Below are 17,643 nucleotides of genomic sequence, written 5' to 3'. Positions count from 1 at the left end.
TCCAGCTGCAACTTGTTGTGGCTGGGGATGATGGAAGTTGTAGTTCAGCAGCATCTGGAGGACCACAAGTTGGGAACCTCTGCCACAAAGAACTTTCAGCTTGTCTCCAACTTCTATTTTTGGGCAACGTGTTTGAGCGCATGGATGGTGTCTCAACTTAAGGCGGTCCTGGATGACACCAATTATTTAAACCTTTTTAGTCCAGTTTCCAACCCAGTTTTGGCACAAGAATTGTCCTGGTGGATAACCTTTATCGGAGACTGAAGTTGGCACGGAGGAGTGTAATCTTTTCAATTTTTCTGAACCTCCCAGAAGCTTTTGATACTATTGGCCACAATATCTTTCTGAAGGGCACCATTTTGCAGGGACTCTAATCCTACCTGGAAGGTTGGTTTCAGAAGGTGGTGCTGAAGGTTACATCTTGTTCCCCAGCTATGGGGCTGAGTGGAAGTTCCCCACAGCATCATCTTCTGAAACTAACCCTACAGGTAGGATTAGAGCTGCTGCAAAATAGTGCCCCCTAGAAGACTATCACAGTTGATAGTATGAAAAGCTGCTGAGAGGTTTAGAAAAATCAAAAGGATTGCACTCCACCACCACAATCCCCATTCCGCCTCCAACAAAGGGCATCTCAGCTGATTTTGGTAGTCAGGAGAGCTTCAGCTGATACTCTAGTTGTGGTCCTATCTGGAGAAAACAGACCTGATTCCATCACACATACATTGGATAACTGTAACACATTGTATGTGGGACTGCCTTTGAACATAGCCTAGAAACACCAACAGGTGCAGTATCTGCCTCCAAGATGCTTGCTAGGCCTTGGTGGTTTGAGAGTATACAGGTGAAACTCGGAAAATTAGAATATCGTGCAAAAGTCCATTAATTTCAGTAATGTAAATTAAAAGGTGAAACTGATATATGAGACAGATGCATTACATGCAAAGCGAGATAAGTCAAGCCTTAATTTGTTATAATTGTGATGATCATGGCATACAGCTCAGAAAACCCCAAATCCACAATCCCAGAAAATTAGAATATTACATGGAACCAAGAAGACAAGGATTGTAGAATAGAACAATATCGGACCTCTGAAAAGTATAAGCATGCATATGTATTCAGTACTTGGTTTGGGCCCCTTTTGCAGCAATTACTGCCTCAATGCGGCGTGGCATGGATGCTATCAGCCTGTGGCACTGATGAGGTGTTATGGAAGACCAAGATGCTTCATTAGCGGCCTTCAGCTCTTCTGCATTGTTTGGTCTCATGTCTCTCATCCTTCTCTTGGCAATGCCCCATAGATTCTCTATGGGGTCAGGTCAGGCGAGTTTGCTGGCCAATCAAGCACAGTACACTGTATACTTTTCGGAGGTCCGATATTGTTCTATTCTACAATCCTTGTCTTCTTGGTTCCATATTCTAATTTTCTGAGATGGTGGATTTGGGGTTTTCATGAGCTGTACGGCATGATCATCACAATTATAACAAATTAAGGCTTGACTTATCTCGCTTTGCATGTAATGCGTCTGTCTCATATATCAGTTTCACCTTTTGATTTGCATTACTGAAATTAATGGACTTTTGCACGATATTCTAATTTTCCGAGTTTCACCTGTATATTAATATATTGCTGACCACTAATAGAGAGTGTAGATAGGCACAGATCCTCCACAAGCTCACATTAAGCGGGGGGGGGGGGATTTCGAAGGACCGAAAATGTTAAGTTTGGGGAGAGAAACCCCACTCCACCCCCAGAAACCCAGAACCCACCCAACCCCAAGCAGAGAGAATATATGCTTTGCAGCCACAGATTGTCAAATGAATAGTTCTAAAAGGAGGTTCTTCTCTTCATGTCAATCAACAGAGCATAGACAGCAACAATGGAAGTTTGTTGGGAGGCAGGTGAGATAGAGAATTGGGAGGAGGTGAGGAGAAAAGGAGAAAGGAAAGCCGGTGACAGCTGGTGTTAACAGTTGGCAAGAAAACAGTTAAGACGACATAGGCTATTTTAAAAGAAAAAGAGGAAGAAATTCCCCCACACAGAAAAGAACAAGGATGTCCAAAGAACGGGGAGGGGGGATCCTCTTGAGAAAGCAAAGTATAGTACACCTTTTTGTTCACTCAGGCCTTTTAAATGTTGATCTGATTTTAACTAGGTTTTTAAAAAATGTCTTTTAAATTGGTTTGTATTGTATTTTTTATTTTCTTCACACACACACATCCCACCACCCATTTTTTAATGGTTTCTATGGTCTGTTATGACTTAATCGGTTGTGTGTTTTTATCTCATGTTTTAATGTTGTGTTGTAAGCTGCCCCAGAGAACAATTTGTTAAAGGGCGGCTAACAAATAAAGTTTTTTATTATTATACCACCAAACAAGAAAAATTTTGACAGGACTTTCCTAACCCTACATTTCATCTTCCTGTTGCCCATTAATGCCCTATTCCATCCCTTCCTCACTAACATTAAACATGAGATTTTCTATCTGACATGACATTTTGGTTACAGGTTTCACCTGCAATACTAGTTAATTGGTGCTTTAGAGCCATATCCAAAGTGCTTGTTCTAATATTTTAAGCTCTGTACAATCTGTGACCAGGGTACCTTGAAAACTACCTGCACCCATATAAACCTGGCCAGGTCTTGAGACCTTCTTCACAGGCCCTGTTCTCTGGCCAACCACTGTCTCAGTTCTGGTTGGTGGTGGCCAGGGACAAGATCTTTTCAGCAGAGGACTCCAGCTCTTAAATGATTTCTCCACTGAGCCATCTGTGGCAACCTTTAAGAGATCTGCTAAAACTCTATTAGTGAGTTTTAGTGAGGTCTTTGATTGTTTTAAGCTGGTCCTTCTGGTTTTTTCAATATTTTGATTAAGATGCGGAGTGTTAGAAACAGTTGTTTTTATTTGTTTAATTTTATTCTAGAGAGTGTGTGTGTGTGTGTGTGTGTGTGTGTGTGTGTGTGTGTGTGTGTGAGAGAGAGAGAGAGAGAGAGAGAGAGAGAGAGAGAGAGAGAGTAGGTACACCAATATTTACCTACAAGGTTCTTTTTATTTGGGTTTGGATTGAAATGTGTGTATTTGATCAAATATCACAATAAACTGAACTGGTCCACATTGCATTTTTATCTGCTGCTGTTTGATTTCTTCTGTGTTATTGTTGGTTTTTTGCTGCTTCTCTTGGCTTCTAGTCTATATAATGTGTTCAAATAACTTTCTCTGTATATGTTATGATCTTTTTTTGTAAGGCCTTTGGATATGAAATATATGGATACGAAAGACAAAAAAATTCCTGATAATTTTATTTTTATTATTATGTGCAGCTTCTTTCCAAATTCACGCTACTCCTGAAGGAAGCTCGGGTTGCCAAAGTATCAACATCCAGACAACTATAAAAGCAATACTGAAGATTTAATGGTTTTATATTGAGAAAAAATACTGGGAAACAAGCTGAGGGGAAAATCTCCAGGAACACCTTAGGTCTGAATTGCCATAAAAACTTTGCTATGAAGTTGAACTTTTGCTATGAGAGTTGAAAAACTCTCTATGAAGTCAGATAGATTCATGTGGGCATGCTATCTTGGACAATATAGTTAGGATATGGGTTTAAACAGTCTCCCATGGAAATAAGGTTACACATAGATCAGTCCTTAGGCAGCATGCATACAAAATAAACACTGTTAGAGCATTTTTTGTTGTTGTTTCTTTGTTTAAAACATTTTAAAAAAATAATTCTGTGTTGACACTGGGGCTTATATAATACTGGGAATTGCAAAGAAATCCACAGCAAGAATCTGGTTTTCCCACTAGTTCAGTATGGCAAAAGGACACACATTCTGGAATGTTCTAATTGTTGAGTGTTGCCTTCTGCAATCTAACATTAATTTTAAATTATAATGCAGGGATTTTGACTAGCAGAATAATATTCTGTGTAGTATCATTTTAACCAAATCAAAATTGAAACGATTTTATTGCATCCCTTGGGAAAGGACAGTAAGAAACCTTTTAACCTTCATGTGTTTTTGCCCCGAGAGTTGGATACCAGCCAGAACCCTGAGGCATCATTCTAAATTTTCACAAAAGCACTGAGCTCCCAGAACTGCCAATATCAAAAACTCACTAGTCCCACAAAATTACGGATCTTTTAGAAGCAAATAACCCTCAGGAGTGGACTGTGATATTTTATTATAGGCTTGGACTAGCTACTGCCGTTGCTGGTCTAACACACACTAAGACAATAATTCTAATTAGGAATGTGTTTTGTCAGGCATGGCCCCCTACTGTTTGAAGGTTATTACACATTTGGCTTTAATCTTCAGAGTAAAACGTCATTCTAAAAATTAATTGGCAAATGTAATTATGGAAGTTACAGCATGGATCTAATAAGGGTACCTACCTCAGGGACAATTTTCAAAAAGAAGAACTCTTTAGATGTATTACTTTAAATGAAGTGAACAAGAATCTCTCTGTGCAAGAAACATATTACTCAGTATTACCAATAAATTTGCAGTATATGTCAGTGATTTTGAAACTTTCCCCCCAAAAATGGACTATTAAGACAAAAAGTTAGTTTGGACTAGGTTACACAACTGTTGCATGCTGTGCCCCCTATTTTGCATGCATCCCCCAACCCCCAGTGAGGATATGAAAACTGTGCAGAAGGGACTGTGGCCATCATGCATCTATTACGATAAAACATTACTTAACTATACGGCAGATTTTTGAGTCTAACCAATGTCACAGATCATAGGGGGGAAATTCAACACTGTAGAAAGAAAGAAAGAAAAAGAAGGAAAGAAAAGCATATTTTTTTAAATTTGAACCTATATGCACAACAATGGAGTGGGGGAGGACTACAAGGATAAAGTCTCTTAAAAATATGGAATGGAATCAGGGCACAGCCACTCTAAATAGCATGCTAATTTTGGAACTCCTAGGGAAATTAGTGACTTTTCTAAGGAGTACAAAATTAAAGTCCCAAAAAAGTACCACACACATATATAGTACAATTCCTGCCTAGAGAACACTGTTGTGTGATAAAGCCAAAGTAAAGCAGATAGCAAGAACTAATGCAGGCAGTGTTCTCTGGCAATACAGAAGGCAGCAGTGTGAAGTTAACATGTTTTACAAAAGTAACACTGCTTAAATAGCAGCAGATTTAAAGGATAAAAGGAGTTGGCTTTTTACCTTTTGGATTCGCCATCACTAATCTCATGGCAATTGGTAAAATGCTTGCCATTGTGATCGGTGGAGAAGGTAGGGGAGCAAAGGGAAAGAACTATATTCGGCTAGTGTGATTCAACATTATTCTTATCAAAAAACAAAGGGACAGACAAGGTGAATCTGCATTAAAAGAAGTTTCAGCCAACTGACCTGAAAGATAACTGAGGAAAAGAAGCAAATAGATTTTCTAAATCGCAACTCTGCCATTAGGTTTCAGTGGATAGAAAAAGCTAATTTGGGGGTTCTTTTTTAAAATGCCTAATCTTCATTTGGCACATTTGAATACTGTTAAAATAATTAGAGCCAAAAATGGCCACTTAAATATGATACTTTGATAATCTTCACTAAATAACATACATATGTTTATTTATTTTGTATCTCAATTAGTCCTCTGCTGAAAAAGCAACATATAGTACAACAATAGCCACAAGTCATTACAGATTGGTTCAGAACTGTTATTTCCAGTGCCGTCGTTTGCAATTTCTATGTAGCAGTACTAAAATTATAAACACACATATTAAACTTAATTCTGATTTCTTCAAGAAGTATTGTTGGTGTAAATATTTTTAAAAGAAATTAAAACAAACAGGATATATTCAAAAACTTACCGGACAAAAGTAAGTGTTTTCTACTATGTGATTAGCAACCATACTGTTTTCCGCAGAAAGTGACATAATAAAGAGCAGTGCATCACGAGCCTGCTGACCTACAGTCCCTTCTCGATGGATGAAAGGAATCAAGAGAGAGAAAATTAGGAAGTTTGCAGCTCCTTGGTCCTCACTGGTATGGAAAAAGAGTTCCAAAATGGATGGATCTTTGGCTAGGATTGAGCACAGCTGGTTCAGCAGAACTACCAGCTCTACTTCCACAGCTGGTGTAGTGGTTCCTGAGCAAGAACTCAGCAACATCATCAAAGGTTTCAGGATGGGTTTGTGATGCAGCAGGGGCTGGTGAGACTGAGAGACAAGCATTTCATATATCTTCAGCTGCTCAATTTTCATCTCATCTGTGAATTCTCTCCTGAGACTCCAGAGGAAGAGCTTCTCCATGATATTCTCTGTGACAACAAACTCCAGGATAGGTCCCATTGCAGCATCCTTTGTGTGTTCTTCAATTAACAAGAAGAGCATGTGCTCTACATAATTCTGCACAGTGCTGGCTTCATCTGGAGGAATTGCCCCATATTTTGCCTGGATATTTTTAAACGGGTCATGCTTCTCCAAGATTTTCACAACCTATAGAAAAGTAAAACAACTTCTTAAATCCTCCTAGGACAAAGGATACAAAATAATATATTTTAACCTAATGCTACAAATTTTAATACTATTTTTCACCAAATACTATCTTTAATGTTCATCAAGTAAGTCCCATGTTTTAATTCTCACTGTAAATCTGTTGTACAAATAGCTTTATTCAGCCAATCATGTTCTAAACAGACCTCAAAAAGGAATGCAGTGATAGATAACATTTTGATTAATACTCTGATTTTTTTCTGCAAATAGTGGTTTGCATAGAAAAAAGAATATGAAAATGATGGTTCCCTGACCCCAAAGAACTCTCTAACCTTAATCAAGTAACAAAAGTTATAATGGCTGAAGAGAATTTATGAATCATATTCCCTACAGAAGAAACTCAGATGCCTCAATATTCTATCCAAAGTCCTATATCTATTCCTTTTCAGTACAACAGTAATATATGTACCCAATTACTTCAATACAATGGCTTTGCAAGAACTACCAGTGGCCTTGATCCTTGTGGGTAACTAGATTAAATACAAAGGCAGCAAATAGTGGCCACTCTGGTTGAGATATTATCAGTTTCATCATACTAAATTGGTGTCTCTGCCAATCAATGCCAGTGAGGCAGAAAGAGCTGGTGGAATCATAATTCAGTAGTAGGTTATTTTATATTATTTTATTTATTTAAATAAACTTCTATATCGCCCAAACTTTCATCTCTGGGCAGTTGACATAAAACAATTAAAACACATATAAAAAGTTAAAACTATGCAACAATTTAAAATCAGCCATAAAAATTAAAAACAGACAGTTTTGAAAAGCTGGGAAAGCTTGGGTGAAAAGATGGGTTTTCAGATTTTTTTAAAAAATTGCCAGAGATGGGGTGGATCGTATCTCAACAGGGAGCGCATTCCACAATCTCGGGGCAGCAACCGAGAAGGCCCATCTCTGTGTAGCCACCAGATGAGTCGGAGGTAACTGGAGAGGGACCTCCTCAGATGACCTCAATGAGCAGTGTGGCTCAGAGTGAAGATGACACTCTCTTAAATACCTAGGGCTTAAGCCGTTTAGGGCTTTATAACTAGCACTTTGTATTTTGCCCAGAAACCTATTGGCAACCAATGAAGCTCCATCAGCAGAGGAATGTGGTCTCTCTAAGATGACCCAGAGACCAGCCTGGCTGCCGCATTCTGAACCAACTGAAGCTTACGGACTACGTACAAAGGCAGCCCCACGTAGAGCACATTACAAAAGTCAAGTCTGGAGATTACCAACAAATGTACCACTGTTTTGAGCTCATTAATCTCAAGAAACGGGCGCAGCTGGCGTATCAGCCAAAGCTGACAGAAAGTGTCTCTGGCCACCACTTCAACCTGAGAAACCAAAGAGAGATGTGGATCGAGAAGTACTCCCAGACTGTGAACCTGTTCCTTTTGGGGAAGTATGACCCCGTCTAGAACAAGTAGATCAAGATAATCTCTGGAGTATGCTTAATATAAGATCCTAGGATCAATCCCCAGCATCTGTACACTTGGAAGGCTCTCAGGCAGAGTAAACACCACTGCCTGATGTCCTGCAAACCTTTGCCATTCAGTTTAAAGAATCATGATTTAAAAACTATTGATGTGCACCGGTCCGGATCCATCCGGACCGGCACCTTGGGGCGTCTATCTTTAAGGGCGGGGGGGGTAGAACTTACCCCTCCTGCCGCTCTTGCCCCTCTGGCGCTATGGTAATATCCGTAGTTTTCGGGGCGGCAGGGTCCTTCCCTGCCGCCCCGGTGCCCGTCGTTGCCCGGAACAAGCTTCCAATGTACTACGCATGCGCGCGCCGCGGCGCGCACCGCATACATCACACGCACGCATGCGTGTGACGTATGCGACGCGTGTGCACGGCGGCGCCGGGTGCACGCGCTGCGCCGCGAGCATGCGTGGTACATTGGAAGCTTGTTCCGGGCAACGACGGGCACCGGGGCGGCAGGGAAGGACCCTGCCACCCCAAAAACTATGGATATTACCGCAGCGCCGGAGGGGGAAGAGCGGCGGGAGGGGTAAGTTCTACCCCCCCGCCCTTAAAGATAGACGCCCCTCCCCCCGCCGGACCGGTCCCTTCCCGAACCAGTTCGGAGGCCTCCAACATGGCCTCCAGACCGGTTTGGGCACACCACTATTAAAAGCAAACCATTTTCTGACTCTGCAAAAGACATTTTCTTAATATATTAAGGCTGCAAAACTGTACAGTTAAGCTGCTGATACTCCACTAAAGCCAAATGAATTTAAACAGCCTAAATGAGTGCAGGATTGCAGCCAATGCCAATATAATTTGAGCTCTCTCTTTAAATCCTATAGTATAAGCTTCAGAATAGGGATGTGCAGAACATTTCAACGTCGAAACATTTTAACTCGAAATGGGCAGTTTCAAGTATCTCAGGCTTGCAAGAAAACATCCTTTACACAAAGGACCTGTTTTGAGCTTGGAACAAAACAATCTCATTTCTAGTCAAAATATTTCCATGTTTTGAGTGCCATTATGGAGGTCTGTTTTTCTCTTGCAGAATGGTTTTCTGGCATTGGCTTCCAATCAGCTTGCGATCTCCTTGATTCTTGGTTGGCTTATCATACAAATCAAGTGTTGTCATTGGCAACTGTGGATTACAGCTGGATTACTGTAACGCAATCTACATGGATCTGCCCTTGAAGAATATTTGGAAACTGCAGCTAGTGCAAAATGCAGCAGCTAGGATTTTATCCGGAGCTGCCCTCTGGGATCTTATTACACCCATTTTGAAAGAGCTACATTGGCTGCCAATTTGTTTCCTGGTCCAATTTAAGATGCTGGTTTTGACCTTTGAAGCTCTTAGCGGTTTGGGCCCTGGATACCTGAAGGACCCCATAGGTTTCTGCCCACCTGACGAGGTCATCAATGGAGACTCTGCTCCATGTGCTGACAATGAGGGAGACCCGGCTGTCATGCACGCAGGACAGGGCCTTCTCAGTTACTGCCCCTAGGCTTTGGAATGCTCTGGTGGGCATCCGCTTCTCAGTTTCCATCACGGTTTTTAGAAAGCAAGTGACATCTTGGTTATTTACCCAGGTTATTATATGAGTGCTGTTTTTGTTGCTGCTGCTCTGTATTTTATGGTCCTATTGTATATATTTTTAATCTTTTAATTAGATTTGTATTTTAATGTTCCAATTTAATATTTTTATTCAATAACTGCTTTATAGTCATTTTTTAAAAAAGTTCTGTAAACTGCCTTGAGATTGTTTTAATGAGGGTGGTATAAAAATTTAAAGATAAACAAACAAAGCAATGGAGTGTTTTGAGTTTCCCCAGTGTTCCAAAGTTTTGTTCCGTTAAAACCACAGGTTCAACCTCTGTTTCAACAAAATGTTTTGGTGATCTGTGTTTTGATTCAAGCTAGAATCAAAATGCAAAATCTATATTGTGCATATCTCTACTTCAAAACATGAACATCAAATATCAAAGATCTGTCTCTAGTTCATTCATCAAATCAAATTATGCCCCCTTATTGCAAAAGCAATATGCTCTTAGCTAAATAACAGCAACATTCTGCAGTTTTTCAAAACATGAATGATGCATTTTTCAGAGTCAGTCAATATACCACACTATTGGAGTAACTTGTATCTAGGCAATACAACCTTTGTCCTTTCTTCCTCCTTTTTCTGAAGTAGAATCCTGTCAGAACAACAAACTTTAAGAATCAGCTTCAAGAATTAGAATATACTAATCTCCATTACCTGTGCCCAATGGGTTTTAAACACTATCATGCAGGTTTCAGGATCGACTCCTTCAAGGCACACAGCCCGATGGTTTTTCCTGCTACCTGTACCTGTGGACATCATAAATTCTCCCAAGATCAGTTCTACTAGGTCATATTCTACTTCCTCTGTGGTCAGTGTAGCAAATCACAGCATTACAAAGTGTCACGTTTGGGTAGACATTTTTGATCTGCAAAGTTGACAAAGAATAATTCAGTTAAATAAGCATGTGTGATTTCATAAGAATGCAAAATAACAAAAAACATTTCATGGATATCTTCAACAATGCAATGAGAATACTGTGATTTTATAAATACAGTCACAAAGGATCTTTTATAACACGTGTGAAGCTTTTTTTTTTTTTTTTTTTAGTATCCTAACAGAAGATGCTGAAGGGCATCATCTCATACTGTGCAGGAGGAGGCAATGGTAAACCCCTCTTGTGTTCTACCAAAGACAACCACAGGGCAATGTGGTTGCCAGGAGTCGACACCGACTCAACAGCACACTTTAACTTTATTTGTTTTACTAGACTAACCCGCATTTCTAGCATACTGCTCATGGCTTGATCCTGTGCTCTCTTTGTAACGCATAAGAACTGAGAGGGTGATGTTTCAGAAAGCACAGAAAGAATTATCATTCCTTCTCAAAGAACAATAACTTCTGTAAATTTCAGATGGGTAAGAATGTATTTTAGTAAGCAAGTGCTACATGTTAAAAATCTTTCTCTATGGTAAACCACTTTGTAATAAGCCCACCTTAATTAGTATTCACTTTCATAAGTACTGTAATTTGATCCTTTGCTTTAATAGCCTTCCTCACAAATAGTTACGAATCTTAGTATGATCTGACCAAGTGATTTGGATCCCTAACCCATTATCATCACATGAGTGGGTAGTTAATCTCCTTACAGGAGAGCTTTCTTTCTGTTGGCCTATAGTACTCCTAGGAGATTAAAGACTGCCTTGTCAGTGAGTGATGAAATGTTCCAATGGCCATGTTATGTGCATAACAGAAATAATAATCCTCAAAAGATGGAACACACATTCCTACTTTGAAAATTATTCCAAGAAGCCTAAAAGTTGGAAATTATGCAGGCAACACTTTGCGCAGAACTTGGTATCGGGTAAAGATTCCAGCAGCCAGAGAATCCTAGCTTTTATGTTTTTTCAAAAAGCAAATGTCTTGCCCTTAGGTCTTAAAGGTTGTACTAGCAAACCTCAAGACAGTGGTCTGGATCAGTTGATCTTCTATTGGCCATGGATTAGATAGTATTGAATTTACAGCCCTGATTTCTTAGGATAAGGGGAAAACGGGAAACAATAAAATGATCACATTTTCAAAAGTGATCTCCGCAACAACAAAAAGGTATTTCCCCCTCCATTTAGACTTTCCGCCCTCCTAACAGACCAATTAAGCCCCATACAATGTTTGTGTACATTCAAGAATAAAGCAGCAGGCACACACAGATCTTGTAAGGAAACAGCAGCCCCTAGAAGGATGAAATAGTAACTACATGACCTCGATTACAGAGATTAGATACAAAAATGCAGTGCCACAGAACATAAACACACACGTGTCAAAGCTAAACAAAAGATAACAAAAAGCTTTAATATGGAATCTGCAAAATTTCAATCTTCCTTTATCTCATAGATGCAAGAATAAAGTCTTGGTATACACATCTGCTTTATGCTTTTCATAAGTTCTTTAAAATGTTCCAAAGAAGATATTATCAAGCCCTGGTAAAAATATGGGGATCTTTCCTGTAACCTGTGCAACAGCTCTTAAGAAATGATATCAATTAATGAATGTATATGGCACCTTTTCAGAAAGAATGGGCTCAAAGTGATTTACAACAAACAGCAATAATAGTAATACATACTTGTTATGTTAATAGTAATAATATTACTATTGTTATTATTAACATTACAATAAATACTAAGGCATCATTACAATAGCAATCATTTTAAAATAAGTTATTTTCAACTATAAACACAAAAGTTCCCTTTTATACTTCTAACAGAAAAATGTCAATATTGCAATATTGGATAAAATTTCATCTATGGCTTGGCTTTTAAAATAAAAAGTGTTAGACACAGTGGAAAAACCTTTTTATAATGTTCACATTATATTAATGATGAAACACACAACAAGTAGATAATGTTCAGACAATGAATAGATATTTTTATATTATTTTTAACAAACTTAGAAATAGTAAAATGTTTCAAATTCATGATAAAACACAGTATTACCATTATTAACAAAATGTCTCTTTGCACTTTTAAATACATCCCTTTCTTTCCCCAACAATTAATGTTTTTAGGAGGCTCACCTATCCTGTACCAACTCCACAGCAAGGGAACCTCAATACATTAGTTACCATGGAAAGTGCACAGCCTCTCATTCAGGACCATTTACCACCACCATTCCAGCTCTCACATTTTATCCTTCCGTTTCCCTCCTCTCACCAAAACAACTAATTATACTATCCCAAACCCTCTTCCCCCAAAATAAAAAAAGAGTAACAGCTCAACCACATAATGCCCCATCAATGACTACCCATAACTTTTAACTGTCTGGTTTAAATAGCCACTTCCTTCTGGAAGCACTGCTAGCTCAGTACTACCGCTAAATGGCCGACTTCAGGTTCCTCCTGCTCTCTTCCTGTAGAAGCAAAATCGAATGCTAATAGTGCTCGGTCCTCTCCTCCTCCTTCCCCATTTTCTGCCTGCTACTGCTCATAAATACTATAACCAATATGAACCTTCTTTGGTAATGTGGTTTCACTAAACACAGCTTTCAAAAGAGTCTAGCTTTCCCCTCCCTTTGCTGCTTCAGGAATCTCTCAGATGACTGGCATTGTACTTCTTGTTTTCCTCCTCCACACCTCAAATGATGATATAGTTATTATATAATAGAGGTCCTTTTTAGAATGGCACCATACCTAAAATAAACACCAACCTAAACTACTCCTGGAATGTTTCCATACAATTTCTTCATCCTACCACAACTAAAATATCATGCTTACCTCCATATATCCCAAATATTTTTTAATGGTTTCATTTGCTTTTTTTTTTTTAAAGCAAAGAAACATAATACAACTATTTCAAACTACTTCTCCTCAAGTCCAAGAAATACATCATATATCGGCCCCAACTTTAAATTATACAATAAGAAAGAAAAACACCATATAAAATTCTCAATGGATTACAAAAATGGGAAAGCCTATAAATATTTAATATATTAATGATTAAAATATAAACATCGTATCATTTTTAATTTCTGTTCTTCATAAGGTATAGGTAAAGTGTGCCATCGAGCCAACTCCTGGCGCCCACAGAGCCCTGTGGTTTTCTTTGGCAGAATACAGGTGGGGGCTACCATTGCCTCCTCCTGCGCAGAACGAGATGATTCTTTTCAGCAGCATCCTATATCACTGCTGCCAGATATAGTAGCAGCGGGGATTCGAATGGGCAACCTTCTGCTTGTTAGTCAAGCATTTCCCTACTGTACCACTTAGGTTGACAAGATGCTATCTTGCATCCTGCATAAGGGAAGCATATTACATGAAATATTTGTAGACTGATTTATCCAGGGCACCATAAACGGAATGCCCTTCAAATGAAGGGCTTGTTCCGTCTGAACAAATGGCTTGACTGGCTAATAATAATAATACACTTTATTTATTAGCTGCCCCATAACAAATTGTTCTCTGGGCAGCTCACAACACAGCATTAACATCAAATAAGAAGACGCAACACATTAAATCACAACAGACCTCTCTCAGGTAACCCAGTCCCAAGCCATTTAGGACTTTAAAGGTTAAAAACAGCGTTTTATTGGGCCTGGAAGCGAACTGGGAATCAGTGCAGCTGACAAGGCCCTGGAGTAATATGATCAAAACATCCAGCCCAGTTAATAATCTTGCAGCCCTATTTTGTACCAGCTGCAGTCTCTAGACTGTTTTTAAAGGCAGCCCCACATACAATGCATTGCAGTAATCTAAGCGAGAGGTTACCAGAGCATGAGTAACTACAGCCAAGCTATCTCTATCCAGGTAAGGTCACAGCTGGCATATCAGCCAAAGCTGATTTAAAAAGCGCTCCAAGCCACAGGACCCACTTGAGCCTCTAGCTTAGCGACAATGCTGGATCAATGAACACTCCCAGATTGCAATCCTGGCCTTTCAAAAGGAGTGCAACCTCATCTAGAACAGGCTGAACATCATTCACCCGAGCAGAGGAACCACCGACCAGCAGGACTTCTGTCTTGTCTGGACTGAGTCTCAGCTTGTTCACCCTCATCCAGTCCATTACTGCATCCAGGCACTGATTCAGGACAGTCACCGCCTCACCTGCGTCTGATGAAAATGAGAGACAGACAACTGAGTGTCATCTGCATACTGATGACACCTCAGGCCAAATCGCCGGATGACCTCTCCCAGCAGTTTCATGTAGATGTTAATCAGCATAGGGGAAAGAATGGAACCCTGCGGAACCCAAAGCATAACTGCCAAGGGGTTGAGCAGTAATCCCCCAGCACCACCTTTTGGAAACTGGCCTTGAGATAGGAACAGAAGCACTTCCAAGCAGTGCCTCCCACTCCCAACTCAGCCAGCCTATCCAAAAGGATACCATGGTCAATGGTATCGAAAGCCGCTGAGAGATCCAAGAGAATTAACAGGGTTGCACTCCCCCACCCCCCTTCTCTCTCTGCACAGATCATCCCACAGGGTGACCAAAGCAGTTTCTGTTCCAAAGTGAGGCCTAAAGTCTGATTGAAATGGATCTAGATTAAAAGATTAAATAGTTCCCTTCAAGAGTGTCTGGAAACAGATTAACTAGATCCATTTTCGACAGTTGTTCCAACAGAACGTTCCAGGCATTTCTGTTTCACTCCGTGGTCGAACTATGGTAGATAGTATTGAAAGCTGCCAAGAAATCCAAAAAGGACTGACAGAGTCATACTCTCTCTGTTAACTAACCATTGGAGATCATCCTTGGAGATCATTCAAATGAAGCGTGTTAGTTTTGAAATGGAACACTCGTAAGGGCTTGTTTCGAGCAAGAATGTTCTGAGCTCTGCTGATACTCAAATCTATTTCTCCATGACAGAGTCATTAGGAGAAGGCACAATCTCCCTAAATGCCTGCCTGCAGGCAGTGATGAGTTGGATGAAGGATAACAAATGGACTGAATCCAAATAAGACAGGAGGTACTCATGTGCAGGGTCAGGTGACAATTTTGATCTGCCAGTTCTGGATGGGGTCACAATCCCCCAGAAGTAACAGGTAAATAGTCAGAGTGATTCTGGAATCCAACCTCCCCCTGGTGTCTCAGGTTGAGGCAGAGGCCAGAGGTGCTTTCTATCAGTTTTGGCTGATATGCCATTTGAGATAGACGACCTCAGAACAGTATTTAAAATATTTAAGCTCACTACCTCCAGTACACTACTTCTCGGGACAGCTCACATTAATAAAACAAGTTGTTCTAGTAAGAACAAATCTTCCTACTTTCTTTTCACTGTACCAACACCTGGACTAAATTTGGTTCAAATAGGTTATGCAGTTCACAAGTTAGCCCACTTGCACCTCAAATGTTCATGTGTCCACCATCTTGAACTGAGGTGGATGACATCATCAAACCATGTGATTGAGGAGTCCCTACAACTGTATCAAATTTGGTCCAAATCTGTTCCCACTTGCACCTCAAACGTTCACATGTCTGCCATCTTGAATCAGGGTGGATGACATCATTGCAAACTACACTCTTGAGCCAATCCTATGTGTCCCTACACCTATAGTAAATTGAGTTCAAATCAGTTAGGCGGTTCACAAGTTAGCCCAATCATATCTCAAATGTTCATGATCCACCATCTTGAATTGGGGTGCATGACATCATCACAAACCACGCCACTGATGTGTCCCTACAACTGTACCCATTTTGGTTCATCTTGGTCCAGGCGTTATGAAGTTGATGGGGCGGGCACATATACACACACACATGGACGGACGGACGGACGGACACACACACACACACAGAATGCCAAGTGATCTAATAAGCCTTACTGGAAAGTAGACTAATAGATACAATATAAAAGTAAACGATTAATGAAATTAAACAAGTAACATCCAGACTTGACTACTGCAATGCACTCTATGTGGGCCTGCCTTTGTACATAGTCTGGAAACTGCAGTTGGTACAGCATGTGGCAGCCAGGCAGGTCTCTGGATCATCTCAAAAAGACCATATTACCAATGGCGGCGGCGGCTGCCATCTGGTACGGAGGTGGGGGGGTGGGGAAGGATGCTAGTTGCAAAAACCATGCAGTGAACATTACACACGAGTACACCCATTATTTCCAATAGGCCTATGCACAGGAAACAGACGCTGAGCCACATGGTTTGAGTCATTCAAATCTAGCAGCAGCAGCCAGCACCCCTCCCATACACACCTCAAAAGAAAAGAAAATAGCCCATGGCTGGTAAAAGATAACTTACAGTGTCCAGCCAGCCAGGGGAGAAAAGAGGCAGCTGATCTGCTGGGAGGCAGAGAACTTCCTGCTTCCTTTGGCTGCTGGAGCTTTCGTCCCCACTCTGCTACTGGAAGGAATAGCCTGCTAATCAAGGCTATTGCCTCACTTCGTTGCTTTGGATATCCTGCATTACTGCCTCCCTGATTAGACACAAAAGGGCAAAAGAGACAAGTGCACATATGTTTCTTTTGCCCTTTATGTCTAATCCGAGGAGTCAGTGATGCAAGACAGCCAAAGCAACAATGTGAGGGGAAAGCCTTGATTAAGAAAATAAAATAATAAAATATAAACAAACAAAAACAAACAATACAAAAGATGACTACAGAGAGTTAACCACATTTAAGCTGAACATTTCATCTTATGCCTTCATCAGCAACAGATGGGTTTTTTAAAACACACACACACACAGAGCTCACAAGGTGGCAGTTAAGAACACTGTGTTAGCAGAATTCCAGGGCAGGTGGCGACAGGAAGAGATGAAAGATGGATGTTGCATAAGGATTTCATGTGTTATCTTCAAAGATGAATCCATGAGGAGTGATGGTCTTGAGTCCATATATCAAAAAGAATGGTTGTCTGAAATGCATCCTCAGCTCTGTGGGTATGCTCATTTCAGGAACCACATATTTACCATCTTTATAAAGAAATAGGAACAACGTGTGGCCAGACATTTCAGCTCAGGCAACCTTACTTAGTCTCACTGATATGGAACTTTCCTATTAAGCAATATTCACCTCATGAGACACTGTAAAGGTAAAGTGTGCTGAGACACTGTACCTTCCATATAACTTCAGAACTATTGAAAAAGGCAGAATTTGAAATGTCCTTCACATTATATTGCTGTTTGTTAATCAGCAATAAATGTGTAC

At 40.2% G+C, this 17,643-nt stretch overlaps 1 protein-coding gene across 13 annotated transcripts in view; it reads right to left on the bottom strand.

Moving 5' to 3' along the window:
* The window catches only part of FHIP1A (FHF complex subunit HOOK interacting protein 1A), a 151,886-nt gene that overhangs the window by 70,318 nt on the left and 63,925 nt on the right, over window positions 1-17,643 (bottom strand). For 11 of the 13 annotated variants that reach the window (XM_053251961.1, XM_053251950.1, XM_053251952.1 and 8 more), the window contains 2 exons: window positions 10,220-10,430; window positions 5,829-6,455 (listed from right to left, as the gene is read on the bottom strand). In XM_053251961.1, coding sequence (XP_053107936.1) covers window positions 5,829-6,455; window positions 10,220-10,324 — 732 coding nt within the window. In that variant the 5' untranslated portion in view covers window positions 10,325-10,430. Of the gene's footprint in view, window positions 1-5,828; window positions 6,456-10,219; window positions 10,431-12,572; window positions 12,686-16,739; window positions 16,832-17,643 lie in introns of those variants that run through there. The other 2 variants (XM_053251957.1, XM_053251964.1) reach the window with 2 other exon arrangements.

The sequence above is a fragment of the Hemicordylus capensis genome, chromosome 5 (genome assembly GCF_027244095.1).
Source record: "Hemicordylus capensis ecotype Gifberg chromosome 5, rHemCap1.1.pri, whole genome shotgun sequence".
NCBI lineage: Eukaryota > Metazoa > Chordata > Lepidosauria > Squamata > Cordylidae > Hemicordylus > Hemicordylus capensis.
The sequence above is the reverse complement of the archived record's forward strand: the minus strand, read 5'-3'. Positions and strand labels throughout refer to the sequence as shown.